General features: G+C 36.7%; 3 protein-coding genes across 7 annotated transcripts in view; 2 read left to right on the plus strand and 1 right to left on the minus strand.

Moving 5' to 3' along the window:
• The window catches only part of LOC107595416 (guanine nucleotide-binding protein G(I)/G(S)/G(T) subunit beta-1-like), a 20,418-nt gene extending 17,728 nt beyond the window's left edge, over window positions 1–2,690 (plus strand). For all 5 annotated transcript variants that reach the window (XM_016285816.1, XM_016285813.1, XM_016285815.1 and 2 more), the window contains one exon: window positions 578–2,690. The gene's annotated coding sequence lies outside the window, so the exon portion shown is untranslated. The remainder of the gene's footprint in view (window positions 1–577) is intronic.
• A 5,660-nt stretch (window positions 2,691–8,350) lies between these two features.
• LOC107595440 (cysteinyl leukotriene receptor 2-like) lies at window positions 8,351–11,322 on the minus strand. Its single transcript, XM_016285845.1, has 2 exons — window positions 11,133–11,322; window positions 8,351–9,531 (listed from the first exon to the last, which is right to left on the minus strand). Exons 1-2 carry the CDS (start codon window positions 11,137–11,139, stop codon window positions 8,351–8,353), a joined length of 1,188 nt encoding a protein of 395 aa, XP_016141331.1. The 5' UTR covers window positions 11,140–11,322.
• A 740-nt stretch (window positions 11,323–12,062) lies between these two features.
• Window positions 12,063–25,196, plus strand: rbm5 (RNA binding motif protein 5). The gene is made up of 25 exons (XM_016285818.1): window positions 12,063–12,236; window positions 13,494–13,532; window positions 13,640–13,829; window positions 13,917–14,072; window positions 14,739–14,808; window positions 15,397–15,470; window positions 16,225–16,308; window positions 17,153–17,213; window positions 17,713–17,778; window positions 17,992–18,152; window positions 18,340–18,437; window positions 18,548–18,635; window positions 18,724–18,792; window positions 18,880–18,949; window positions 19,095–19,195; window positions 19,914–20,034; window positions 20,121–20,212; window positions 20,299–20,463; window positions 22,384–22,524; window positions 22,626–22,685; window positions 22,775–22,948; window positions 23,485–23,559; window positions 23,660–23,760; window positions 23,871–24,000; window positions 24,795–25,196. The coding sequence occupies exons 2-25, from the start codon at window positions 13,516–13,518 to the stop codon at window positions 24,918–24,920; spliced, it is 2,490 nt and encodes an 829-aa protein (XP_016141304.1). The 5' UTR covers window positions 12,063–12,236; window positions 13,494–13,515; the 3' UTR covers window positions 24,921–25,196.
• Window positions 25,197–26,839: the final 1,643 nt, after the last annotated feature.

The raw sequence follows: 26,839 nt of genomic DNA on the forward strand, positions 1-26,839 counted from the left end.
CTCTCTCTATATATATATATAATTTTTTTCTTTTTTTTAATAAAATGTTATGATTAAATTTGATATATAAATATAAATTTTGTAATATAATTACATTCTAATTTATACTTTTTTAAAATTCTGTTTTTCATCAATATAACTGTGGTAGTTGGTATGGTGCTGAATTATGAACAATCAATCATAATACATTATTGTTTTTCTTAGTTATTTTAGTTTCAGATTTACTTTGAAAATAAATTTACTCAAGAATTGTTAATCAATTGTACAAATAATTTCAAAGAAGCTGCAAAAAATTGAATTAAACATGACAGCTTGAAGTAGAAAGACATACTTCAATAACTATTTGATTTTCAACCTCATTTTTTTTTTTTATGGTGTAGATTCACGGAATTCAATTTACAAATTAGAGTATCTGTTATCCAAACATTTTCGCTTGTGAATTTCTTGCAGTATAATGGAACCGTTACGTTTTAACTTGTGTATTTATAGCGCAGGATTATATCGAGTTGTCTGATCTAAATAAGTCATTCTATGAATATCTGCTTTATCATTCTGGTCTCTTTTTATCTGTCCGCAGATATCATTTGAACTCCAAAGTTGACTGGAAGACCATTCCAACTTTAGAATGTTAAATTTCACAGCATCGTCAACAACAAAACACCTTATAAAACTGACTGACACCACCATGAAAAGAAATAAAACTTCTAAGGGAAAACAATGCCTTTCCTACACCAAGAAGAGCACAATTTGTTTTATCACCCAGCTTAAAAAAAAGAGAAAAAAGAAGATTTCCTGTGGTTTCAAATGAATAACTTGCATTCCCTCGCGGACCATTCTGTGTCACCCTGTAAGAGAAAACACAAAACACTATCATCCCACGCTTATGTATCATGTGTCTAGAAAGCAAATGTTGGAGTGTAATTGTACAAATTATTTAACTCTTATTTTTTTTCTACTTCTTTTGTTTCTTTTATCTGATAGTCCCATCTTCTAGATCTTTTTCCCGCCTGTTTTTTCTGTTTAGATGATATGTTTCTGATTAGTAAAACTTTTAATCCTGTTATAAAACCATGTGAAAACAAGAAAAGTCATGTAAAATGCTGAAACTAGACCAGGATGGAAGAGCGGCTTTTTTGACGATGCCAATCATGTGTTTTGTTTTGTTATTTTCGTGTGCACTAGGTTACTCTAGAGGTTGTGTAGTTTTCATGAACGTGACTCGAGCGAGAGGTAAAGTTCACGCCCCTCTTGTGAAAGCTTAATATTCATATTTTTGGGCGTCCCCAGATAGCGTTCACCTCTGATCTGTTCTGATTGTTAAAATCGCTGGGCTATTGCCGATCACCGGCTAATAAGAACAGCCTTAGCTTTCTAAAAAAAAAATTTGAATCCTGATCTGTGCATTAGTTAACTTTCAGTGTGAATCCTGGTCCTTTGTCATTAAAGAAAAAAAAGAAAATTCCATAAAAATGTCATATCTCTTTGAAATACTTTGCCATTTCTGAGTCCGAGGTACTCGCTACATTTATCTACGAATGGCCGTTGTAAATATGGGTATCCGACTTGCACGCGAATGCAGCATTATATCCTAGCTAATGTTTCTTTCCAGTCTCGTCACAGCTTTGTTTGCACAATAAGAAACTTGACTAACGTTTTAAGCGTTAACTAACCAAGCACATGCCGTTAATCACATTGAATGCTAATTTTAATGTAGAAAATGCACAAAAAAGTACAAAAAAAGTGAGAGAAAAAAAACTAGCAAAAATACAATCCTCTCTTTCATTGGATTAAAAACATTTCAGATTAACCCCTTAGCTTATCTTCTGGTCTTACGTTTATACGTTCCTTTGAGCTTTTGGCTTTAATTCCGATTTTTGGGATGGTTTTGGTCGGCGGGAGGTCGGGCGGGGAGTGTTTAGGTTTTTTTTTTTTTTTTCAGTGGTGTCGGGATCGGTGCTTGGAAAATCCGAAACCTTTTTCTTTTCTTTTCTTTTTAGCCCAGTTCCAGAGAGAGAACAGATAGCCCTGTCTGTGCTTGGAAATACAGTTACTACTATGTGAATGAAATGTTGTACAAATCAATGTCTGAAAATAATGATAATTCTGAAATTTTTTAAGTTAAGCGTTTTATTTCATCTGCCATGAATTAACGTAGTCGCATGCTGTAGAATTTGCTTAAACAGGCGCTGTCGTCTTTAGGCCCACTTACCTCCACCAGGACGACGAAACCGAGAAATTGACCATTGAAGCGTCGATTCCAGATGTTTTAGACATGCTGTGCATACATCCTTTACTTTTACTGGCGAAGCTATGCACCTGTGAGAAATCGCGAGGGAGAAACGACACATATTTCCTGCAGACGACCTGTAAATCATGGCCAAGCTTCCTGAAATTGTCCCGAATTAAACGACAGTTGCGAAAAATCCCATTTGAGACGCTCGGAAAAACCTTTGCGCGAGTTCTAAATCAAAACGTACGATCGAAGAATCGCGAGAAACTTTTGGCTTTTCTTTAAACGTTTTGAGATGGCATCTGACATGGCAGAATCTTCTGTTCTTTTTCCACTGTAAACAGATGCACTTTCTTTGATAGTTGTGACTTTTTTTTATTGTTTTTTTCCTTTCTCTGCGATAATGTACAATAATTGTGATGTATTTGTGTGTGCTGCCACCAGTAAAGATTAATTGCAGTTCAATTAAAACGGATTCCCCTTATTTTCTCTCTTCATTCATAATTGTAGATCTCAGCACTCCCTATCTCACCTTTTGTATTTAATTTCAGTCTGTCGGTGTACCACAGAAAGCTGGATGCAACATAGATACTATATTAAAATGTACTGTTATTTAAGATGTAATAAAACAAGTTTGAGATGTCTCCGATGTGCTGATGTTTTGCTAGAGAGTTTGCCGCAGCAGAAAGTAGCCGTAATAAAAGCCGCTTTTTTTTAAGGTCCGTTCTGACTGAATTAGCAGTTCCTCGTTCTTCAGACTTCCTGGAGTAAATCATGCCGTCATCATTTGATATTCGGGTATGTTTCCAGTCTGATGTGTGCTTATCTTTGCTAGAAATGATTTCAGGTAGAAATTTCCTCATTGAGTCTATTAATCGGTTATGAAGAACTTTTTATTGGTAGTTTGTGATTTCCAAGCCTGGAAAACTCATGGGAGTTCATAAAATCTTAAAAGTCCTTATGTATCATATTTGCAAGTACGGTTGCTTTATATACAATTTTAAAATTTTCTCAACAAAGGATCTCAAAAGGTCACAAACTCTATTGGTCGAGCACTGTGGGAACCCTGGCTTTGGGTCAACAACAACTAACAAAATGTGTACTATTTAGCCAAAAACCAAAGTATTAAGCAAACATAAACTATTAACATGGCTGTATAAACAAAAGTTGTTCCAATGAAAACATTGCCATTGTGTCCAAACAGAGCATCTTCTGTACTGCACTTAACAGAGTCATTTGGCTGATATGCTTTGAGTTTCCTTTTTTGGTAGCCTACTTGGTGCTCTTCATGCTGTAAGTGTCCATTACTGTTCTTAAGAATAACATTTCTAAATAAACCAGCTGTCAAGAAGGCTGATCATCTCCGCAGGTCCTCGACTTGCACTGGAAATGGATTACTATACTACACATTGTTCAGTTTGAAATTTGAAAACAATTGCTAATTTTGCATGTGAATGTGTCTTTGAACGTGTATCTACAACAATGCATTATTTGTGGAGTTATACAAGCGGCTCATTGTTACCACTTATGCAATAGTCAGCAGTTATCTTCAGGAAAAGCAGACAAACATAACCTTTAGGTACATCTGCTTGCTAATACAAATATCTAACCAGCTAATGTGGCAGCCACTCGGTGCATAAAAGCATGCAGAAATTTTACAAAAGTTCAGCTGTTTTTGAAACTGAACAGAGCGGCTAAGAAACATGGTGTAATTGTAGATAATTATAACATGAATATGTAGTCAAAAACATGATGCTGTAATGTCATCATGACTCTCACGTGTCTCTAGGCAAGAAAGAATGCATGCATATTTTAGTGCTTTTATTAATGGGTGTTATTAATACGTTTTCAATGCAACATTCTTAGGTGGTCGAGAATGTTTAGATGAGAACACGTGCCTCAATAACTTGGTCAGATATCTGTTTTGTATTTCTGGTGTGTTGCTTTTCCTCCTTTTCTCCAAAGGAAATGATTTTGGGCCAATTATACCTTATCTGACAGATCTATTCCTGTTTCTTGGGAAAAGTATGCATGCTAGACCATGTGTATGGAAGATGCCTCAGTTAAGCAGTGACTTCCTTTAGAAACAAATGAGTTTCTGAGACACAATCACACTCGTGATTATGTTGTTAGAAATCAAATACCAGCTAATTACTTCCCATATGCATTTACTAAAATAGCCCACTTTATTTAAAAGCAAATTGGGACACAGAATGCATTACTCTAAGGTTTCAAATGGTTGCCTGTTGTAGGATTATCACAGATTCTGAGTTTAGTGACTCTGGCAGAGGAATACATGTTAATAACAGAGCAAGTAGGAGACAGTATATACTGCAGTAAGTATACGCTAGTATTCTCATGCTGTTAAACTCACTTGTGTAGTTCAAACAGTAGTCAACACCAATGTTTTTGTGATTTTATTAAAACGGACTTCATAAGCAATCTTCTTCACATAGTGCTTTACAAACAAATTTTTACATGCAGTTTAACAATAAAAAGTAAAGACCATCATATAAAATGAAACAAAGAATGCCAATGATAACATACAAGAGTAGTAAAGCTGTGCTGTAGGATGCCTTCATGAATGCATTGATAATACTGGCCCTATATGCAATGAGAAAGCAAAATGTTGTTTGCAAATCAGCAGATATAATTTCTGCCAATTTGCCTCTAAGAAAAATATATAATGCAGGCTTAAAGACAGATTAACCTTATTATCTTGGTATTTAGTGAAATCATGTAGTTATACACACTCTTCCCGTCTTCAATCATATTACCTGGAGTTGCAGCCAAATTCCACCAAATGTTCCACTGAATTTCCTCTCAATGGGGTAACAGATAAGGGTCTTTTATGTAGGCCTAGCTCTTGTTTTTTGGGATCGAATGTTTCTTTGAAGTTTTGGAATTCTCATTTTCAGAATTTATTTGATCCAGTGATATAATGAACGCAATGAATCATTTCTGATAAATGCAGATAGGAAATGTTTCAGTGGTGCGATCGGCAGAACAAGCTGCTTTGAAAGCACCTTCTGCTTGCCTGGAAACTTGACTAAAACGGCAACTTCCAATAAACTGTTCAGATGTATAGCTTAGGGGAGTTCGTAAACGACATGACATAACGAAATGACATAAACAACTCAACTGTTGTCATACAGTAAAAAAAATAAAACATCAGATATTTTAGTCTTGGAAGAATATGATGGGAGATATCTGACATTTGATTGCAGCTTTTTAAATCTGAGCCATTTTTGAGATTTCTTCTGAAACTAGAGAAGCACATGAGATGTCTATCTGAGAAGATCTCGGCAAACATCTCCATTTGCTCCCCATTTAACCTCATAGCTGTCTAGGGAATCATTTCTGGAATTCAGATACTGGCAAGACATCATTTGTGACTTTTATTTCCTGTAGGAAAAAATGATTTCTGTGTCTTACAATAATATCCTCTAGTAACAACGAAAAGTATCTTCTTGAATAAGCTTTGCTGGTTTGTGATAAAACTATATATGCACTTTTAAACACGGAGGTTCTTTCTTCCATTACCATGTTTTACTGTGTTTATACCGTTCCGTGTTTTACCAGAGTTGGGCGTGCTCTTAAAGGTACGTAGCGCGGACGTTAAAGCTGCAGTCCGTAAGTTTTGCCTCTTTGTCGCCATCTCTGTTTGAAAACCTGGAATTGCAGCTGTGTGCGGAATTATCTAGCTTGCGTGGGTTGTGAGTCGGCACGGCTCCAGCGCGGATTAATCGGATGTTCTGAAGAGTATGTGTGGCAGTCAGTCACCGCACCGGTGTGGATATTTACTGTACTTCGCAATCACAGATTCTAGCCTATGTCTTGGCATATATATCCCAAATAAGCATTCTCACCGGATATTGTCATCTGAACAAGTAACAAGTCTGCCACATTTGTTCTGACCAACTGAGGAAAAAAGCATTACAATAAATCGTGCTACCAATGGTGATTAAATCTAAAGATCGGTTAGCTCATATCACATCAAACCGTTTTCACATGGTTGCAAATGCAACGCCAAGTTTGTTCATTTAAATTTATTCAGTTTTAGCATTTAATAATTTATTTGTAATGATCTCTGAAATGTAAATTGTAAGTGGGCTATAATAAACCCATGTCTATCTTTATAAACATGATTAATTTGACTTGTGATGTTTTCTATATGGGATGATTAGCCTAATCCTCTTGAACACGTGACGCTGGCGGCCCCCCCCCCAACACGGACACACACAGCACCCCCAACCGAAAGTATCTTCCCGCGCCCCTGTTACGGACTGCAGCTTTAAGGATTATGTGCAAAACTACAATGTTTTATCCGTCTTATATATTGATATTTGTGTTAACTCTTGCTTTTAATCCTCATTTTAGGTATTTATTCTGAAGAAGGGGTTCATTCTATTGAAAATAGAACAAGAAAAATATGTAGGCTATGTAAGGTAGGGAGCGATAATGGACGGATTGTTGTGAGAGATGAACAAGGTTTGTTATAAGCGTTATTGGTGAGGTTATTAACAAGGATTGTATTTGTTGTTATTAGTGCTGCTTAAATGCGGTAAAACTCCGGTTTCAGTGCTGTTTTTAATACAGAGCGCGGTTTAGTTAATGGGGTCCTATTATGCTCTTTTACAAAGTCTTGATTTTGTTTTGGGGGTGTACTAGAACAGGCTCTCATACTAGGTTGTTAGAAAAACACATTATTTTTCACATATTTTACATTATTACAACACCTCTCTCCCCAGTCAGGCATGAGGCTTGAATAGTTCCTGTATCAAATCAAGGCCCACCTTCTGAAATACGAAATGTGCTGTGATTGGTTAGCTGGGCCAGTGTGTGTTGTGATTGGCAGCACTCGGCGCCTGGTCGGGAAATGTCACGCCCCTTACCATAGCCACCTGCGAGCTTCAGTGGAAATATTGCATCAAAATCAAATAAATTTGAGCGCGATTCAAACCTGGATGATTGTAACCACTCTAAGTTCGTCTGCCTCGGGAAAGCTAGCGTAAAAAAAAATCTTCCTTTACTTGAGTGGCGCATTTTGCGCAAGACGCAACATATTTGATCGAGACGTGAGCGCGAAGGAGCAACATGGCCGTCTATAGAAAAACAATGGAAAAGTAGCAAAAAAACACCCCACACAATGGAAAAGTAGCGCAACAGAATGGGAAAATGCGCTCTGCGAGACTGAAACATCTTATAAGACTGATTTAAAAATAACATTTGGTTTATTTATGCTCTTAACACCTGTTTTAATTTGCACATACTGTTTTTATTAAACAACATCTCGGACGCCAGTTTCGATATTGTAGCGTGGTGTGATTCTCATTGCGACCGCTTGGGTCGCTATTACAGGCCCTTATGGTTCCATGAAGAACATTTGGTGTAAAAAGTTTCTTTAGATTATTAAAATGTTCTAAACACTAAGAAAAAAAATGGTTCTTTGAAGAACTGTTTACTAAAAGTTTTTTTGGGAAACCAAAATGGTTATTTTAAGGCAATGCTGTAAACCCACATTATTTTCAAGCGTGTACCCGGATGAATCTTGCAAGAACATGTCTCTGTTTTTATTAAACAACATCTCGGACGCCAGTTTCGATATTGTAGCGTGGTGTGATTCTCATTGCGACCGCTTGGGTCGCTATCACAGGCCCTTATGGTTCCATGAAGAACATTTGGTGTAAAAAGTTTCTTTAGATTATTAAAATGTTCTAAACACTAAGAAAAAAAAATGGTTCTTTGAAGAACTGTTTACTAAAAGTTTTTTTGGGAAACCAAAATGGTTCTTTTAAGGCAATGCTGTAAACCCACATTATTTTCAAGCGTGTACCCGGATGAATCTTGCAAGAACATGTCCAGGATCCGATAAAAGCATTTGCCAAATGCATACATCTAAATATGACCCATTTCTGAGGTTGTGTGAGATTCACCCACATTTTATCTCATGCACAACATCTTTCACATGTCAGTCTTTTAGTTGAGAACTTAAAAAAAAAGGATAAGGAAAAACAACCAAAATGCTATACTGTAGGTTCACTTTTTCAAGACAACAATAAAGACGTCTGTTTCATACACTCGGATTTCTTCCTCTTCATCAAGTGCAACTATCTTTTACTACTGCAAATCATCATGGACTTGCATTTCTTCAGAGTCAGACAGTTTGCATTGCTTGTCAGACTTGCACCCATCAGGTTTCTTTTCGTTTATGACCTGGCAGGAGCAGGGCAGACAGTCTTGGTGTACAGAAGTGAAGCCTTGGCGCCTTGACTTCTGCGAGCTGCTTCGACGTCGAAAAGACGGATAAACACCACTATGGCTGAATGAACCTAAAGTCCTTCGATCTGACACTCTACGGATGGCCGTGCGGAAAGTCTCTCCTGCAAAGTAGTACAACAAGGGGTTGAAGCAACTGTTGGACGCCGCCATGCACAACGAGATGACCAGAATTTTCACGAGCAACTCAATGACTGGGCAGCTTTCATTTAAAACCTTGGCATAAAGATGGACTGTGCGAGCGACGTGATATGGCAGGAAACACAGCAGGAATGTGCTCAGGACAACGGCGATCAAATACACAGAGCGTCGGCGGGTGTTTCCTCTTCGATTACCAATTTTTCGTCCTTTGATGAGTTTGCAGATGATGCATCCGTAGCAGACGAGAATTATAATGAACGGAATGACGAATCCAAACGAAACCCCCACGTAGTTCAAGCTATAGATGCGATTCCATGACTTGTTGTTCCCCGGTTCAAAGCAACGCATCTTGTTATGCCGCTCTGTAGTACCTGTCATGAGGAATGGCATTGACGAGCAAGCCACAAAAATCCAGATCGCAAAGCATGATATTCTGGCTCTCCACACCGTAACCAGGGACTTGTTGCGAATGGGGTGAACTACGGCGATGTATCGTAGTACGCTAAGACCTGTAAGAAACAATACACTTGTGTACAGGTTGACATAAAAGGAAAATACACACCAGCGGCAAAACCAGTCTGGAAAATCCCACTGACCGCCCCTAAAATAGTAGACCAGACGGAAGGGCAACGTCAAGGAGAAGCCAACATCTGAAATAGCCAAGTTAGTCATAAATACAGTGTTGGCCGTCTTCTTTGGAGTGAGACGCAGGAACACAAACAAAGCCACAGAGTTGCTGATAAATCCAATAGGGAATACGACACTGTACGTGACTTTGTACGCCAAATATTTGAAATCTTCACTTTCCTCACAAGTCTGATTCATGTCAGGTTCTTGGGTGACGTTGAGCCAAGATGGAGTTACCGATGTGAACACAGGAGCTGGAGGCAAAAAGAATAACAATTAGAAATTAAACGATTGTGTTGCGATCAGAAAAGGCGCAGTCATGGTACGCTTTAAGCATGCATGCAAAATAGCTTCTTCATATTCTCGAACGAATATCAGCTACAACAAGATGTCATGCTGGTGGTTTTAATCATTCATAAAACATAATAGTAAAAAATGTATTCGAAAGTTCAAATCTCCTTCAGCAAACGTTATTGAGCCAAGAGATCAATCTGTACTGGTCAAGCATCTTTTGGCTATGCAAATGTGCAGGTCACCCAACCTGAGCTGTTGTTTGCAGCATATTTGACTAAAAACTCTTTGCATGTGCTTGCATTTTTGCTCCCAATGCATGCGAGTCTAGTGTGGCCGCACCACAAAAGACTGAACATGCTGATAAAGTGATGAAGAAATGATATTAGAAACTGATAAGTATTACAGTTCAGCCCTTGCTCAACAATAGCTTACTAAACCAGGAAAAAGACGTGTTTTATTTAAAACAGGGGTTTAAAAACTCCCCTTGGTTTTCAGGTTAACAATTGACATTGCCATAGAGGTTTAATACACAGACAGCAGGGTAGCATAAGCATAATATGCTTTACTTCATCTAAAACGTTTTTATACACTATTTTTAAAGCAGTTTTATATTTAATAGAGTTTATATTAATTCTGTATGTAACAATTTAGTATCTGAATATAAAAAAAATCCATTTGCTGTATAAGTGAACTGCAAAAACGGGGTTCAAATGATTATGATTATTATTATTTTAAAAAGGGAAAAAGGAAATGCAATACTTTATATTCGTGTGTCTATATAAGCCTCATGTTCATGATTTTTTTTAACTACCCAAATATCGTTATTTTATCAAGAAGTCTGTTGTTTCCAGTAGTCCCATCCATAGTTCATATGCAAAACATATGCAAAAGAATATTCAGAGAGTGAAATGAAAACAGTTGCACACTAACAATATTCAAATGACGGCTGTAAATATACACACCTGAAAAACTAAACATAGGCTGTTGCTCTGCATAAAAGAAAGGCATTGTTAATTATTAATGTGACTAATAAACCAATTTTCTGTAAGTAACTTAACTGAACTGGTTATGCTATTGAAAACACAGTTGTACTGGATATTTACAATAAAGCTGCTCTTCCCTGGAATCATTAACGGAACAACTCTAACAAGTTTTCCAACTAGTCTTACACGAAAAGCACCTAAAGGTATCAGCATACTTTTCAAAACTTACCATGATAATTCTTTACACAAAAGCACTCTGGAGGTACTATGGTACAGCAATGGTAAAATAGTTGATACTTTAATTTAAACCATGGTACTGAAATAGTAGTATTTAAGGTTCTTCTAAGAATAGCCTACTCTGGTACTAGTGCAAATCCAAAAGAATAAGTTTTTGGTCACCACATTTACTTGAGCATCTTGGATGTCAAGAACTGTACAAAAAGGTACAAATAAATAAAACTGAACGAACCCTGCAAATATGATTAATTAATTTCAGAACTATTAAATCGCACCCTCGCTGTACTTTTGTATTTTTTTAATTGATATCAAAATATGACTCTAGCTGGAGTTTTACTCACCTGTCATTCTCTCTTGACCATCATCATCATCCTCATCATCCTGATGAATCCGGATGCGTTCAAATTACTGGAGAGCGTTATTTAACAAAATGTCAAAATGTTCCTCTCTCGGCAGTTTCAAGTGTCTGCTTCCTCTATCGTGGTCTTGAAGAGTGCTGCCTCTTCTGGAGCTTACTTGGGTGTCCCATCTTTGACTCCAGCACGCACCGGACTCTCCGATAATAAAGAAAGTTACGTCCGAATCTTTTAAAGAATCGCTTGCGTTCAATGATTCACACGAACCGATTCGCACAACGTTTTTTTTCGACTGCAGAGATGTGATAACTACACCGCATTTTAAAAAAGAGAGATGTAACCTCATCGGTAAACAGCATATTTTCGCTCAAATAAAAGTAACGTAAACTTGTAGCCTACTTCTGGGGTATTTTTTTGAATGATGATTTTATGGGGCACATATATTGAACGAAACGAATCGATTCAACTTCCCAAAGAATTCAAGAGAAACCACACCTTCAGGAGTTTTCTTTTTTCTTCTTTTTTTTCTGTTGGTGGTTTCTCTGATGCAGGTGTGATGGCGTAATTCACATGAAATGTAATTGCGTAATTCTCTTAACTCAGTACCAAGCATGATATTTCCGTAATACATGTTCAATAATAGTATTACTATGTGTTTTTTTTTTTTATTGTCATAAACTTATAAAACAAGAAAAACACCTATATGTATTAACAATAGATTAAAATATAAATAAAAAATATATTCTATTAATATAATCATCGTGATACATACTTAAATGTTTTCATTTAGTCAAACTGTTTGTGATTCTCTAACCAAATGTCACAGCTGGACATTGATTTGAGAAAGAACGGTCGACGAAAACGGCTAAAAGAAACTACATTTCCCATCACGCAACAGCAACAAAACACGCCATCTCACCAAAAGGCATTCTGGGAAGGAGAAGCTCGTAGACCATTTTAGCAGCAGATGACATCGAGTGACCCGACGAAGAGTGGGATCTTTCATCGAGAAGGGCAGACTAGCAGTCGTTAGATTTCTCAGTATATATGAGAAATATTTCTTTTCAACGCTTCGTTGAAATATATTTGGTAAGTTTTCGTTGTTTGGTGCGTGTTTTGCGCCTTTTTCAACGACAACCCGACGACACGGTCTCCATTTTGAAGCGTCTTCCTGTAGCTTACCGAACTTCTCACATAACGAAAATGGAGACCACACGAACAAAACATATTATGATACTACTACCATACGGTCTTTAGACATGTACCATGACATATATCTTGTATTGGGCATGTAACATGGTAGTCTGGTAAGTAACGTTACATTGAATTACAAAATAAATACCGCGCCATTGGAATGCATTCAGTCTTGTCCTGTTAACGTATATCGTCCTGACTGCCAGGGAACTTTATATAAAGACGATTCTCAGCTATGTTATGAAAGATATTTTAAAAAAACATTTTTCTTTATGTAAAATGGCCATAAACAAGTTTTTCCATGATATACAATGTATCTATAAACTATCTAATTTGCATATTAATGTGTTTTTGGGGCAACATAGAATGAACAAATAAGTGCAATAATGGGAGTGTTAATTAGCTAGATTTTCATAATATTTAATACATAATTTTTTTTCTCTTCATTAGTTGTGTCTCCCAAAATGTGTAATAAACATCCTTTAAGTCCTGGTGTCCTCTAAAGTGGACATGTATGAAATCGATGGCCTGTTTCATAACAGAAGGTCATATTTTGATTTGAAGCCCCATAACATTTTCCTGAGATGTTGATTTATGACAAACTATTTGAAAATTGGTCAGATTTAAGTGATGATTACAAAATATTATCATATTTCCATAAGGGTGTTGCACTTTATCACTAAGTTAATGTCAGCCATTTTTAAAGACCAAGGAGAGGGGGTGGTCGTGGTGAAACTTCCAATCATTTGGTATCTCTGAAAAGCCCTGAATGTGCTCTGTACAGGACATCCAGACTTAAAACTGTGACATGTAACATCTCAGAGAAATCACTAAAACATAATGTCCTCTACAGAGGACAAAACTCCATAGCTAGTAGTCAGGAGGATATACAACTTATATAAGTATCATAGTATTTCCTCTACAAAAGTTTTGTGATCTTATCAAATGGTAATACCATTTGGTTAGTTTATGTACCGTGGAATTTATTTATCATGAATTTGTATTTTTTATAAATTTGTAATTCCAACACAAGGCTTTATAATGTCATATATCTGTGATATGTGCAACAAACTATTATTGTTGTGTGTTGATTTATTTTATGTGTGTTATATATTCAGTGTATATATTGACTAATATATATATTTTTAACAGTCCTTATATTGAGAAACAAAAGATGGGTGCAGATAAACGGTGAGTGTTTTGATTTATGAAGGTTTTGCTTATTTAGGTAGATTTGCTGTAACCTAATTTAAATGTTTGACATCCTAATAATGTTCATTAAATATTGTTTTAACTAGGATTAGCCGCACAGAACGCAGCGGCAGGTACGGCTCTGAACAGTATCGTGATGATGACCGCAGGGACCGACGAGATCGTGATGACCGTGGATACGACTCGTATCGCTGGAGTGACGATCGCAGAAGTGACCGCTACGACGGTGAACGAAGTGACAGAGGTGATCGATACTGGAGCAGGGACAGTCCTGAGGTGAGGGCTACCGATATATGTATTTGTTTATTGGATCTTTTGATATGAGAATGATGCTAACTTTACCAAATCTCACTGGTGTTACAGCGAGGAAGGAAGCGGCGCTGCAGTGACGGGTCCGATGATGGACACCACTCGGATGGTGATTACTCTGAGCATGATTACAGAGGAGACCCAGCTGACGAGAAGGAGAGCAAGACCATCATGCTCCGGGGTCTGCCCATGAACACGTCAGAGGCAGATGTAAGTTGTTGTTGTCTCCCCCACCCAAAAGCAGTGTTTTAAAAGGTTTCCATAGTATTGGAAAACCTGAATATATCAGGGAGTTTTCTGAAATTGCATGGAAATTTCAGTTAACAAATAATAAATAAATGTAACAAATATTTCAGAACTGGAATAAAATCTATATCATGGACATTTTTGCACTTAATAATAATAATAATAATAATAATAACAACAACAAACATTTTAATAAATATTTCCATAGGCTGTGAATAAATTTAGTTAGCATTCCAGGCATGGAATCAAAATATCGTATCATGGAAATTTCTGAATTGTTATAATTAATAATAATAGTAGCAATTTTTTTTATTTTTTAGGCCCAGAATTAATAATAATAATAATAACAACAAATTAATTCAGTAAATATTCATGAAATTTTTTTTTTCAGTGAGCATTATTATTAATATTAAATTATTTTAATAAATATATTAAAAATAAAGTGCAAATTTGTAAATTCCAACCAGTGTTTAAAATTATTTTCTGAATTATTAAAAATGCATACGTTTTTTTTTTTTTTTAAATTTGATATTTTATCCTGGATTTCACTATGAAAGTCGAACTAGAAGCTGGCTTGGTTTTAGCAAACACACTAGCAAACTTGATCTGACTTTTCCTTGTAATCCACAGATTCGAGCAGCCATTGAGCAGCTGGAGGGGCCAAAGCCAATGGACGTGAGGCTGATGAAAAAGAGAACAGGTGAGACTGATGTACCACGGATCCTTCCTCTCCCAAACAAACCTGTGTCCACTGGGCCAACCTGCTTCCGCTCAAACGCCTTTTGCCATGGCAACATGTTATATGTCTAGTTTTACCCTTTCAGACTACGGAGTTAAAAAAAAAGAAAAAGGTTGTACATTTGATACATGTTTGGAGGTAAGTTTTGTCTGGGTTTTGTGTGGCTCAAAATTGGCACAGTTTTATTTATGCCAATTGAAGTTACATGAACATAGATTCAGTCATGTAGCTTCTTTATCTTGTTTAAGTACAAATATATTAAAGATCATCCAAAAGTCAATCTGATGGCAGTATCTGTCTCATAAAGATTATTTGCTTGTTAATGCTAGCTATGTTTATGAATGTTGGTTTTGATTATTGATTCAGCATGTTAGACCAACAGCTAGAATATTATAAGCTGCTGTTGCTATGGTAAAAGCTTCCAGGCAACCCCCCTACATCATCCCTACAAGGGGGTCACGAAGCAGTTTGAGACAGAGTTTGAATGTTGTACCACTGAACCATATAAACTAACACGCCTCCCGTCTGTATATCTGAATGCCTCTCTAGGTATAAGCCGAGGTTTCGCCTTCGTGGAGTTTTATCACTTGCAAGATGCTACCCGATGGATGGAGACCAATCAGGTTGCTTCCTAATCACAAAGTCTAGCTTTTGCCCTGGGGAATAATGCAAATTAAATAGAAAATATAAATGGAAGGAAAGCAAAAAACAAAGTTGCTGCCCCAGCAGACTATATGGACAGAAATGGACCAAAGCCGCTGTTTTTGAAGGCAAGGTGTGACCAAAACATAAAAGAGCCATTTGATGGATACTCTGGCTTCATGTTATTAACTTTACCAGAACTCTGTTTGTTAGCACGGGTAAAATAATCACTGATTGGAAAAAAAAAAGGGATGTAGATATTACAGTTCAGGTGTGACTTGAATGACTCAAATGGGTTTTACGCCACAATTTTTGTCATACTCTAAAAATGTTTATTTTTTTTTGCCCCCCTCCATAAGAGATGTTAGGTTTCGAGGCTAGAAGTAGAATTGTTGGTGCTGTATTTAACATCCCATTTCATGGACATCACTATTAAAATATGAGCAGTTTTTACTAGTAAATAGTTTTTGCGCAGAGAAAGTAAATGGTAAGCCTATGCCTCGTATTGAAAGTCCCCCCCATCCAGTTTAAGAAAGGAGTGCCTTTTATTTTATTTTTTTTTACACTGTTCCGGCCCCATCCGGACACTCGGGTCCCAAACACACACCATCTTACACATTAAACCCTCCCGGGCGATCCTCACCCTAAACCCTCGTGGCTAATGTGGTTGTTCTTGGGCTGAGAATTAAACCTTCGTAATAGAGGAAATAACCAAACCCTTTCTTCCTTTTCCAGAAACGGCTGTCCATTCAAGGCAAGACTGTTGCCATGCACTACAGCAACAACCGTCACAAGTTTGAGGACTGGCTCTGCAATTCAGTAAGTTTCATGGGCTTCCCAAGATTTTGAACTGTTTCATGTCTAGTATTGTTCCGGTTTATTCAGAAATTTCATTATTAGATATTTTTAAGTATTCTTAAAGAGGTTCTGGTTCAGTGTTTTTTGTTTTTTTTGGGGGGGGGGGTAATACTTCTATTACTCAAGGTTGCATTAAATTGACCAAAAGTGACCGTAAAGACATTTACTATGTTAAGAATGATTTCTATTTCAAATAAATGAACTTTGAAAGAATCCTAAAAATGTATTGCTGTTTTCACAAAAATATGAAGCGTCACAACTGTTTTCAACATTAATAATTATAAGAAATAAGAAAATGATTTCTGAAGGATCATGTGACACTGATGACAGGAGTAATGATGCTGAAAATTTCAGCTTTGCATCACATGAATAAATTAGTTATATATTCAAATAGAAAGGGTCATTTAAATTGTAATATTTCACAATATTATTTTTGGTCAATTAAATGCAGCCTTGTTTAGCATAAGGTTTTTTTTTTTTTTTTTTTCCCAAAAACACAAATTAACACCAATCTTATGAACGGTAGTGTTAATCTATGGTATAGTTAAGTTGTATTTTGCATTAAAATAAATGATGGGTACTATAGAAAATAAATGACTCATCTAAGGTCTTAGAAATGTTGTCAAAACATCCCTAGCTAAGCTTTGTTTTGGAAAATTAGTTATATATGTAGCATGTCAGTTTTTCAAATGGGCCACTTGGTGGATGTCCATCACGGTAAGTGTTCAAGCCACTCTAGTGTGCTTGTTACCTGGTACCCCATAGCAGAAGTGTCAATTAAAACACTATGACCGGTTGCTTGCAGTGTGGCCTGTACAATTTCCGGAGGAGGCTGAAGTGCTTCAGGTGTGGCGCAGCTAAAGCGGGTAAGTAGCTCCCTGAGCAGGAAACCGCTGTGTGCACCCATCTGGATGGTCCAGTCAAACACAGTCATGTCCTTGGAGCATTTTTTTTAAACTAATGATCTTTATGGGGGTGTTATCATGTACAGTGTTCCAAACTAATATATAATAGTAATTAATTGTTTTTATCACTCATGATAGCTGGTATTTGCTTTTTTTTTTTTATATAGCTGGTAACTTATATTATGGCTCCATTTAATGTTTTATATGCTTGCTAGTCAAATCAGGCATTAAAAGGTATAATAAGCACTCATTTTATTAGTTTACAGTACCTGCCTACTTAATGCCAATATTTTAAAAACAAAACACTCATTTTGACTTGAGGACAGTCTCACTCTGGGATTGTAGGGATCATCTATTATGGCCTTCCCAAAGCCTTTGTATGGGGCTCTTTCAGTGGTTTGATCAGGCTTCTGTGTTTAAAGAAACTCAGTGTGCTTTTATTCTTTGTGCTTCTTTTCAGATTCTGAATCCAGCAGCACCACAGGAACCACAGAAACCCAACCCAGCGGAGATTATTATGGCGATAGTAAGCACTTTTCCATAAATATCACCTCAGAATTAGGGATGCTCCAAAAAAAATATGATCTAAAAGTCAATTGCATATAATTGGGTTCCAAAATTATCCAGTGTAGGCTGATGCTGATCATTTAAATGCAAATGTTGGCTGATACGGGTATGACCTGTAGTGTGTTGTTCAGTGCTTGTTTTGCATTGACGCTATGTTTGCATGTTTTGACAGCCATCATCCTGAGAAACATCGCCCCTCACTCCACTGTTGAAGCCATTCTAACGGCACTCGCCCCCTATGCCAACCTCTCGCCTGGCAACATCCGCCTCATTAAGGACAAACAGACGGGCCAGAACAGAGGGTTTGCCTTCATCCAACTTGCCTCTCCTTTGGTACCTGTTTTATCCCTTCTTCAGTCTATACAAATCTCTTTTTTCCAAAGATCATCTTAAACAAAGAGAGAGAGATTGATCTTGTAAGGGGAAACCAGTGTAAAATTATTAACAATCAATAAGATTAAACCTGCATGTACTTTTGTACCATTTTTAGCACATTTTGATGATGTTTGTGCTTTTGCAGGAAGCGTCACAGCTCCTAACCATCCTTCAGGGCTTACAGCCACCTCTCAAGCTGGATGGGAAGACTATTGGTGTCGACTACGCCAAGAGTGCTCGAAAGTACGCATCTCTCACTCATATCCTCATGCGGTTGATTTGCTCGAAGAATTTTCCATTTGCTGTAGCTTGATTAATAATTCAGTTTACTGAAATGCCGTTTTGTTTCTCAGGGACCTGTTATTGCCAGATGGGAACCGTGTTAGCGCTTTTTCGGTTGCTAGTACAGCCATTGCAGCTGCTCAGTGGTCCTCCAGTCAGGTATGAACAACTATTGTAACCATGCCTCAATGTTAAAACAGAATTATGCATGCATGACTGGTTTAATTGACTATATTTCACTTTGCAGCCTCAGCAGAGTATGGAGCCGACGTCAGAATACAGCTACCTGCAGGAGGGATATGTACCCTATTCACAGGTCAGCTGACCACCATCTGAAACACCAGCGCATTCATATAAATCGTTTTGCTATTGAGCTGAGCTAAGATGGGTTTGTTGTGTTTAGGAGTACCAGGCGTACTATCAGCAGCAGGCTGGAGCTGTGGACCCTTCCCAGGCTAACGGCATACTTGGAGGTAGCATTCGCATGGCATTGCCTATTTATTTTAGTTAGAGAATCATAGTAGGATTTTGCCAGATCACATGTTCTTTTATGAACGTAAAAGCATCAGTGGTGCTTGCTAGTTCCCAAGTTGAAAACTGGCATGTTTGGATTTGCAGCTGCTCCAGGTGTGAAGGTTCTTTCTGCTGCTACAGGAGTGGTGATCTCTCAGAGTGCGCAGGTCTATCAGCCTCATATCATTGGCCAGCCAGCTGCTCAGGTGACTTTTTATGCTATGACTTGTTTATAAAAAAAATTTATTAGATAACTTTTACTATTACTAACTATTAAATTCTAGTGCAGCACTTTTTAACGAGGGACAAGGATGCACTTGAGGGCTTTGTCAAATTTCCAAGGGCTGCAAGATGAGTAAAGCATTTCAAATAAGGCAAAGTGGGCTTTAAAATAAATTTAAATGACTAAAAGTCAAGATTTAAGCATTTTGTTTTTAAAATTTGCTTTCATTTTATTGGTGTTTTAGTGTGTTTTCCCAACCTGGAATAAGTCCTTGAAATAATAAACAGTCATTTTTAATAGTGCGTATAATTGTTTCTACTTGGATGAACCTTGATCATTGATATTTGTGAATGTAAACATTCTTAAATATCCAGTAATCACTTATAGCTTACCTGCGAACTTGGGTGAAAGTAGCTCTATTCCAATATCAGATTTTTCCTAAATGATTTTAACGGCTGATTCCAAGAAATTTGTAGAAAAAAATAAAACCCATCCCCCATTCAATTATTGAAACTTCTGCAACTTATTAGATGGATTTATTTGTAATTATTTTAATGTATTACCAATCCTAGTTTCTGCAAACAAAAATGTATAGAAAACACGCATTGCAGCAGAAGTGCTAGAAATATCTTTGGCCGGTTTGAGAACCACTGCTAGTGTAAAGATTGTTCTTATCTCATTATAACCCATTTTATTGTCAGGCATTGCAGATTGAAGGCAAAGCTCAGCCCTTCGCAGCTGCTGCCACCATTTCCACCCCAGCAACCTCTGCAGTCACGGCAACCAGCACAGCAACAGCTACCTCTCAGGAAAACCAAGCCAGTAAGAGCTAGACCACGAAATCCACGTCATCAAATCAGAAGACATGCTACAGATTTCTGATTCTTTTGTCATCTCATTTCCTCTAGCTGTCCCAGACACTTCATCTTATCAGTACGATGAGTCTTCCGGGTATTATTATGACCCCAGCACTGGCCTGTACTATGACCCAAACACACATGTACGTATGCCATTCACTTTTCAACAAGGCAATACTGTTTCATTTAGTGCGTGTAGAGGGTTCTAAGTAATATTGTTTTTCTGTAGTACTACTACAATTCCCAGACTCAGCAGTATCTGTACTGGGATGGGGAGAAGCAGGCCTATGTGCCCGCAGTGGATGCCAACAGCGCGGCTCAAAGTGCTGCTGCCGCCATGTCCACTCCTCAGAAGGAGAGGAAAGAGAAGCCTAAAAGCAAAACAGCTCAGCAGGTAATAATTCAATATGCTTGGAAGCTTTTAAAGTACTACTGTGTTCTAAGACTAAACAGACTTCATTTTTTGCTTGCTTGTCAATACAACAGGTGAAAAAAAATCAAATAGACTGTAGGGCATCCCGATATAGAAATACAATTGTCATGTGGCTTAATGGTCAAATTGTGATGGCTGTAATTTAATTATATAAATATGCACTGGCAATTTCGGGAGTGCTTGTTCATTTACATTCGTGCAATTAGGGCTGTACGATATGACGATTTTTGATCGTGGACGATTGAAATGTCTCTACGATCTGCTTTTGAAGAAATATAGTAGTATCGTGCTACAGCGCACATTCTATCAGCTGCAGTTCTGGTGCCTTCTCAGTCTCAATATACTGTACAACGTGACATACATTCACTTCAAATGTTACCTCAGCAGTAGACTTGCGCTCACTTATTCTCAATCCAAAAAGTTCGTTAATTTCCATGTGTTTTAACACCTTGCCGGTTAAGCATTTCATTCGCGTGCTATTCTAACATGTGCTTTTTTCTGAGCACGTAATGGTACACTTGCAGCGTGAAAATGTACAGCGTGTGATTACTGGACTAATAAATCTTTCTTGTCAAATGCTTTCAAAGACACACAAGGTTTACATATAAACACAGTTGGTTATGTCTAAAGTGAAAGTAAACAGTTGAGAGAAAAACGGATGCATGCCTGTATATTAGATGCGTGCAGGTCTTAAAGGAACAGTAGTAAACATGCTGCCGCTTGTCATTAAAGGGATAGTTCACCCAACAATTTAATTTTGTTATTTACTCCCTCGCATGTTGTCCCAAACCTGTATTCATTTCTATCTTGTGCTGAACACAAAAGAGGTTATTTTAAAGAATATGGGTAACCAAAAAGTAGCTGGTCCCCATTGACTTTGATAGTAGGGAAAGAAATTACTATGGAAGTCAGTGGAGACCAACAACTGTTTGCTTACTCGCATTCTTCAAAATATGTTCAACAGAAGAGAAGAAAAGCTCATTCAAGTTTAAAACAACTTGAGAGTGAGTAAATGAATTAATTTGAGTGAACTATCCCTTTAATGTTAATAAAACAAAAAAACAAGAAAAAAGTCATTAACTGCTCCTGACTAAAGAGAAATTTTAATACAGTTGGTTTGATAAGAATCAATATATAATTGATGTATATAGTTTTATTTTTATATTTGTTAATTCAGTTTCTTGAATGCTATGCTAAATACACCTACTGTACCTGAAAAATAAAGCACTGTTTGTTTTATTTGTATATTATGTGTTTATTTTGTTTATATATTTTTTTATAACAAAGATAAAATGATGACAAAGATTTGTATCTTTGGCCTAAATATCTGCCATTCTATTTTATTTCATATTTTGTTACCTTGTAAGGCTTTGTTTTTAAAATGGGGAAATTAGTTTGGCTGTACTGCTCAGACAGCTTGCAAATTAGTAAAACCAACATGACATAAAAGAATAGTGATAAAATCATTAATCGTGATATGACTGTAAAAAATCGTGATCTGATATTTTTGCCACATCGTCCAGCCCTGTGTGCAATTCATGATTCAGTGTTTCGGCTTCTCAGCACCAAAAATAAAAGCTGGATGATTTAAAATTTGAAACATTAAGAAATTAACAATGTTAATATTTGTATTGTAATTTTGATTTTGCAGTATTAAATGTATTTTCAATATTGTGCAGCCCAGATAGACTCCATGTGATTTAAATCTAGGAATCAGACAATTGTATAGAATTAGAACACCCTAGCAACCTTTTAGCAGTGTCCTAGCAGCCATTTACAAAACCCTAGCAGCATGCTGGCAGCACTCACATGTTCAGAAAATGTCAAAAATCTAGCTATTTCAATCCTCCAATGGTACTAAAAAATATCTTTGTGTGTCAGATTGCGAAGGACATGGAGCGCTGGGCCAAGAGTCTGAACAAACAGAAAGAAAACTTCAAGAGCTGCTTCCAGCCCATCAGTCAGGAGGAGAGGAAGGAGGCGGCGGCAGCAGATGCTGGTTTCACTCTCTTTGAGAAGAAGGTATGAAAGCTGAAGACACTTAGATGATGATCTCTTTTAATGATGGTGGTGATGGTTTTGTCATAATGCATGGTTTGTGTGTTTTCTTTGCATGTGAGCAGACAGGAGCACTGGAGAGGCTTGTAACAGAGGCCACAGAAGAAGAGAGCTCCTCATCAAAGGTCCCAGATGCACTGTGCACCATTACAAATCATGTCAAGTTATGAAGTTGTGTTAAATGATTAGTTTAACTCGCTGTGCTGCGCTGCAGATGGGGCTGGTGGCGGCGTACAGCGGTGACAGTGAGCCTGAGGAGGTCACGGAGGGTGATGACAAAGAGGACAAGCTGACCGACTGGAAAAAGATGGCCTGTCTGTTGTGCCGAAGGCAGTTCCCCAATAAAGAAGCTCTGTTCCGCCATCAACAGCTCTCAGACCTGCACAAGGTAATGAGCCTGAGCTGTTTGAGTTGGTTTACAATCATTGCCATCACTTTGAAACATTTTAAAATCCATTTCATTCCATGGGGTTTTTTTCTTTAACAAATAAAAAGGTTGTAATAATATGAAAGATTATAATCTTCTGAATAAGATAATCTTCTGAAAGAAGTCTCTTCTGCTCACCATGGCTGCGTTCAGTTGATCAAAAATACAGTAAAAAAAACTAATAGGGAAATATTACAATTTAAAAGAATTGTTTTCTGTGTGAATATGCTTTAAAATGTAATTTATTCCTGTGATGCAAAGCTGAATTTTCAGCATCATTACTCCAGTCTTCAGTGTCACATGATTCTTCAGAAATCATTCTAATATGCTCATTTGCTGCTCATTTTCTTATAATTAATATTAACAGCTTCGTATTTTTGTAAGCATACGAGACTTCTTTCAGAAACATTACAAATCTTAACACTCTACAGGTCAAAAGTTTGGAAAGATCATTTATTTAGTATACATATTTAAATATATACATCCGTGCATTCCAGCAAAACTTGGAGGTTCTCAGGAGAGCCAAACTGAGCGAAGCAGAACTGGAGGAGTTGGAGAGGAAAGAGACAGAGGTGTGAGCCCTCATTATAAATTCAACCACACTTCCTCCTTTTAAAGAGCATTTTCTGGATGTAACTGACACTCCTGTCCCTTTTACCTTGTGCTGAACAGATGAAGTACAGAGACAGGGCTGCTGAGAGAAGAGAGAAATATGGTATCCCTGAACCCCCTGTGCCCAAGAAAAGGAAGTTTACCCAGCCAGCACCTGTAGTGTAAGTTCAAGTGTTTATTTTGACTCGCAAGTTTCAGTAGAGATGTTTACTAATACAATACAATTGCAACAGCAATATAACAGTGCATTTTGCGCCATGCGGTTTTACAGAAATTATGAACAGCCCACTAAGGATGGTCTGAACAGCGATAATATCGGTAATAAGATGCTGCAGGCCATGGGCTGGAAGGAAGGCAAAGGTCTGGGTCGAAACCAGCAGGGCATCACAACACCTATTGAGGTATGACTCATTCGACCAGTCATGTTAGCATGGTATACTTAGTATTCAGTTTAACAAATGTGTCTTGTACAATTAGCATAAATGTATTTGTCAGTGTAGGTGGTGGTGTCTGGTAGTATATGAAAAACATACGTGCATGGACAAACATTTACAATTTGGCAAGCATCAAAAAAGTTGTAAATCCAAAGTGTCCTAGATTTATCCATCTTTTGAGCAGTGGTATTTTAGTATAATTGAGTTAATATTTAACTTTAATGTATATTTTCATTTTAATTTCACTGATTTTTGTAATTTTGTGTCTTTTTTTTTCATCCGCTTAATTTTTATTCTTTATTTTACTTGTTTTTGTACATTGTTTAAATGAAAAAAAAAATGTAGCTGAAAATTTAGTTTTTTTATATATATATATATATATATATATATATATTATTATTTATTTTATTTTTTTCAATAAAAAAAAATTAAGAATTTTTTTTGTATGGTTTTAGTTTGTTAAATATAACAACCCTGCGTCCATGTTGAATATGCTAAATAAAATCAAGATGCATTTTTATATTCTTGAGAGGTGTTATTTCACAATAAATGATGTTGTGAGCGTTGTGATGACCTGTGCTGTTCCACATGCAGTGGGAAAACTAAACTAGGCTGCAAATATTTTGTTGTTGTTTTTGCAACTCAATAATTGTATACAGGTGTGGCAGAAGGTTCATTCTGAATCCTGGTCACACTTGAGTAGTTTTATGTGCAGATACTTGACATAACTAAGACATGAATCTTTGTCATCTTGCCTGCAGGCTCAGTTGAGAATGAGGGGTGCTGGCCTGGGAACTAAAGGAAGCAACTACAGCCTCTCTGCTTCAGATACTTACAAAGATGCCGTTCGGAAAGCTATGTTTGCACGCTTTACAGAAATCGAATAAATGAAGATCTGTCATGTCAGTTTGACTAAAAAAAGAAAGAAAAGAAGTCAGGATTGAGACTTTTATCGTCTGTCATGTATTTTATTTTGTACTTCATCTCAGTTAACAAACATGAGACTAGAAGAATGTGTACATATGTACAAAGTCCTCGAGAAATGTGAAGAACGGGTTTTTGATTTTGATTATTTGCTTTTTCCAAAATAGATATTGGAACTGTGTAAAGTTTATATATGATCTCATTTTTGTACATAAGAAAATAAATGAGACTGAACTGAATTTGAATGCTTTCATCTTTTGGGTGTCATTTTCTTTCATAGGACTTCATGCTGATTGGATCGTTTGTTTTTGAGAAGTCCATTTACAAGTCAAATCTGAAATGCTATTATGCTGAAAGCTAAAGAAATTCTCTAGAAAAGACTTTCCTCTTTGTCTTTACCATAACACCTCTACTAAAGACATGATGGCGTTTGCTAAGTTAATGTTCTGTCATGCTACCGAATGTTGAGCATTTTTTGCTTTCAATATGAAGAACTCTTGACATGTGCCATCTACAATATTAATTTAGCAGATTCTTTATCCAAAGCGACCTGCAGGAATTGCATCTGTGAATCCACTTAAACATTCAAACAGATCTGACTTGCCTTTAATAATGTTAAGTAAATAAAGGTTTCTGCTGTATTGTGAATGTAGTAACTATGACTGTTTTGTAATGTAACATTTACATTGTCATTTAGCAGACTCTTATCCAAAGCGACTTACAAATGCGCACAATGGAAGCAATCAAAATCAACAAAAGAGCAATGATATGCATGTGCTATAACAAGTTTCAATTAGCTTAACCCAGTACATGTAGGTGTTAACCCAAAAACCGCAACCTTTTGTCAACAAAGTACTGCAATTTTCTAATTCACTCCATTGTGTAATATTGTGATTTCAAAAAATCCAGTATATTAAGGTTGATGTGTAGGATGGGGACATGAAAATGTACTGTATACTGTTTATAGGCCTGTAAGCCATCATGGTTTATGAACATATGGGATACTGTTGCTTTTATGTGTAAAGGAAAAATAACATTCTTGTTTGCTTTGGTGAAAGTGTGTTGGTGTCACTGACACATCAAGTTTCTCAACCTAGTCTGTCAGCCGTGACATTACAAGTTTATTGTTCTCTTGGAAGAGTAAAAGAAAAGTCGATTCCTGTGAATAAGGTGTTGCTCTAGCATTCCATGGATTAAAAACTATGCCGCAGGCGATGAATGAATGAAACCAGCAAAACAAGCACAACACGTTCAAACCATAGACTATAAAAACAGGTTCAAACACGCAGGAGATTTACAAGAGGCAAGAAACTAGAGAGGCAAAAGCCATGCAACATTACATTTAGCAGCTGAGTCCTATAGCCATCTTCAAGAATCGGCTAAAAACACATCTCTTCCATCTTTATTTGACCCTCTAACTCTAGCACTCTATTCTAATTCTATTCTTTAAAAAAAACTAACTATAGCTTCTCTAATCTTTTTGTGTTCTATTTGTTTTCTTTTTATTTATTATACAATTAACAAAAGAAAAGAAGACCTCTAACAGCTTGCTCTATTCTTTTTCTATTCTATCTGTTTTCTTTTTTATATATATTGAAAAAAAAATTTGCTAATCGTGAATTATTCATTGATTGTCATCGGGTAAACTTTTTAAAGGCCATTTTGACAATTATTTTTGGAGCGCATGTTCGAGGTTTACGAAACGGAACGGCACGGATAGCATAGATATGTATATAGCCTACCTGTTTTTATACAGTCTATGGTATATATATATTTTTTTTTATTTTTATTTTTTATTATTGAACATTTATTCAGATATACAAGTGTGACAGAACATATGCAAAGGAAAAGAGCCAGGGGTTCAAGGATGACCAAACAATAT

Source organism: Sinocyclocheilus grahami, unplaced genomic scaffold (genome assembly GCF_001515645.1).
Source record: "Sinocyclocheilus grahami isolate Dianchi unplaced genomic scaffold, SAMN03320097.WGS_v1.1 scaffold202.1, whole genome shotgun sequence".
NCBI lineage: Eukaryota > Metazoa > Chordata > Actinopteri > Cypriniformes > Cyprinidae > Sinocyclocheilus > Sinocyclocheilus grahami.

Coding starts and splice junctions, on each gene's coding strand:
- rbm5 (XM_016285818.1), top strand. Junction 14,073..14,738: donor TGAACACGTCAGAGGCAGAT/GTAAGTTGTTGT, acceptor TGTAATCCACAG/ATTCGAGCAGCCATTGAGCA. Junction 20,035..20,120: donor CTCTCAGGAAAACCAAGCCA/GTAAGAGCTAGA, acceptor CATTTCCTCTAG/CTGTCCCAGACACTTCATCT.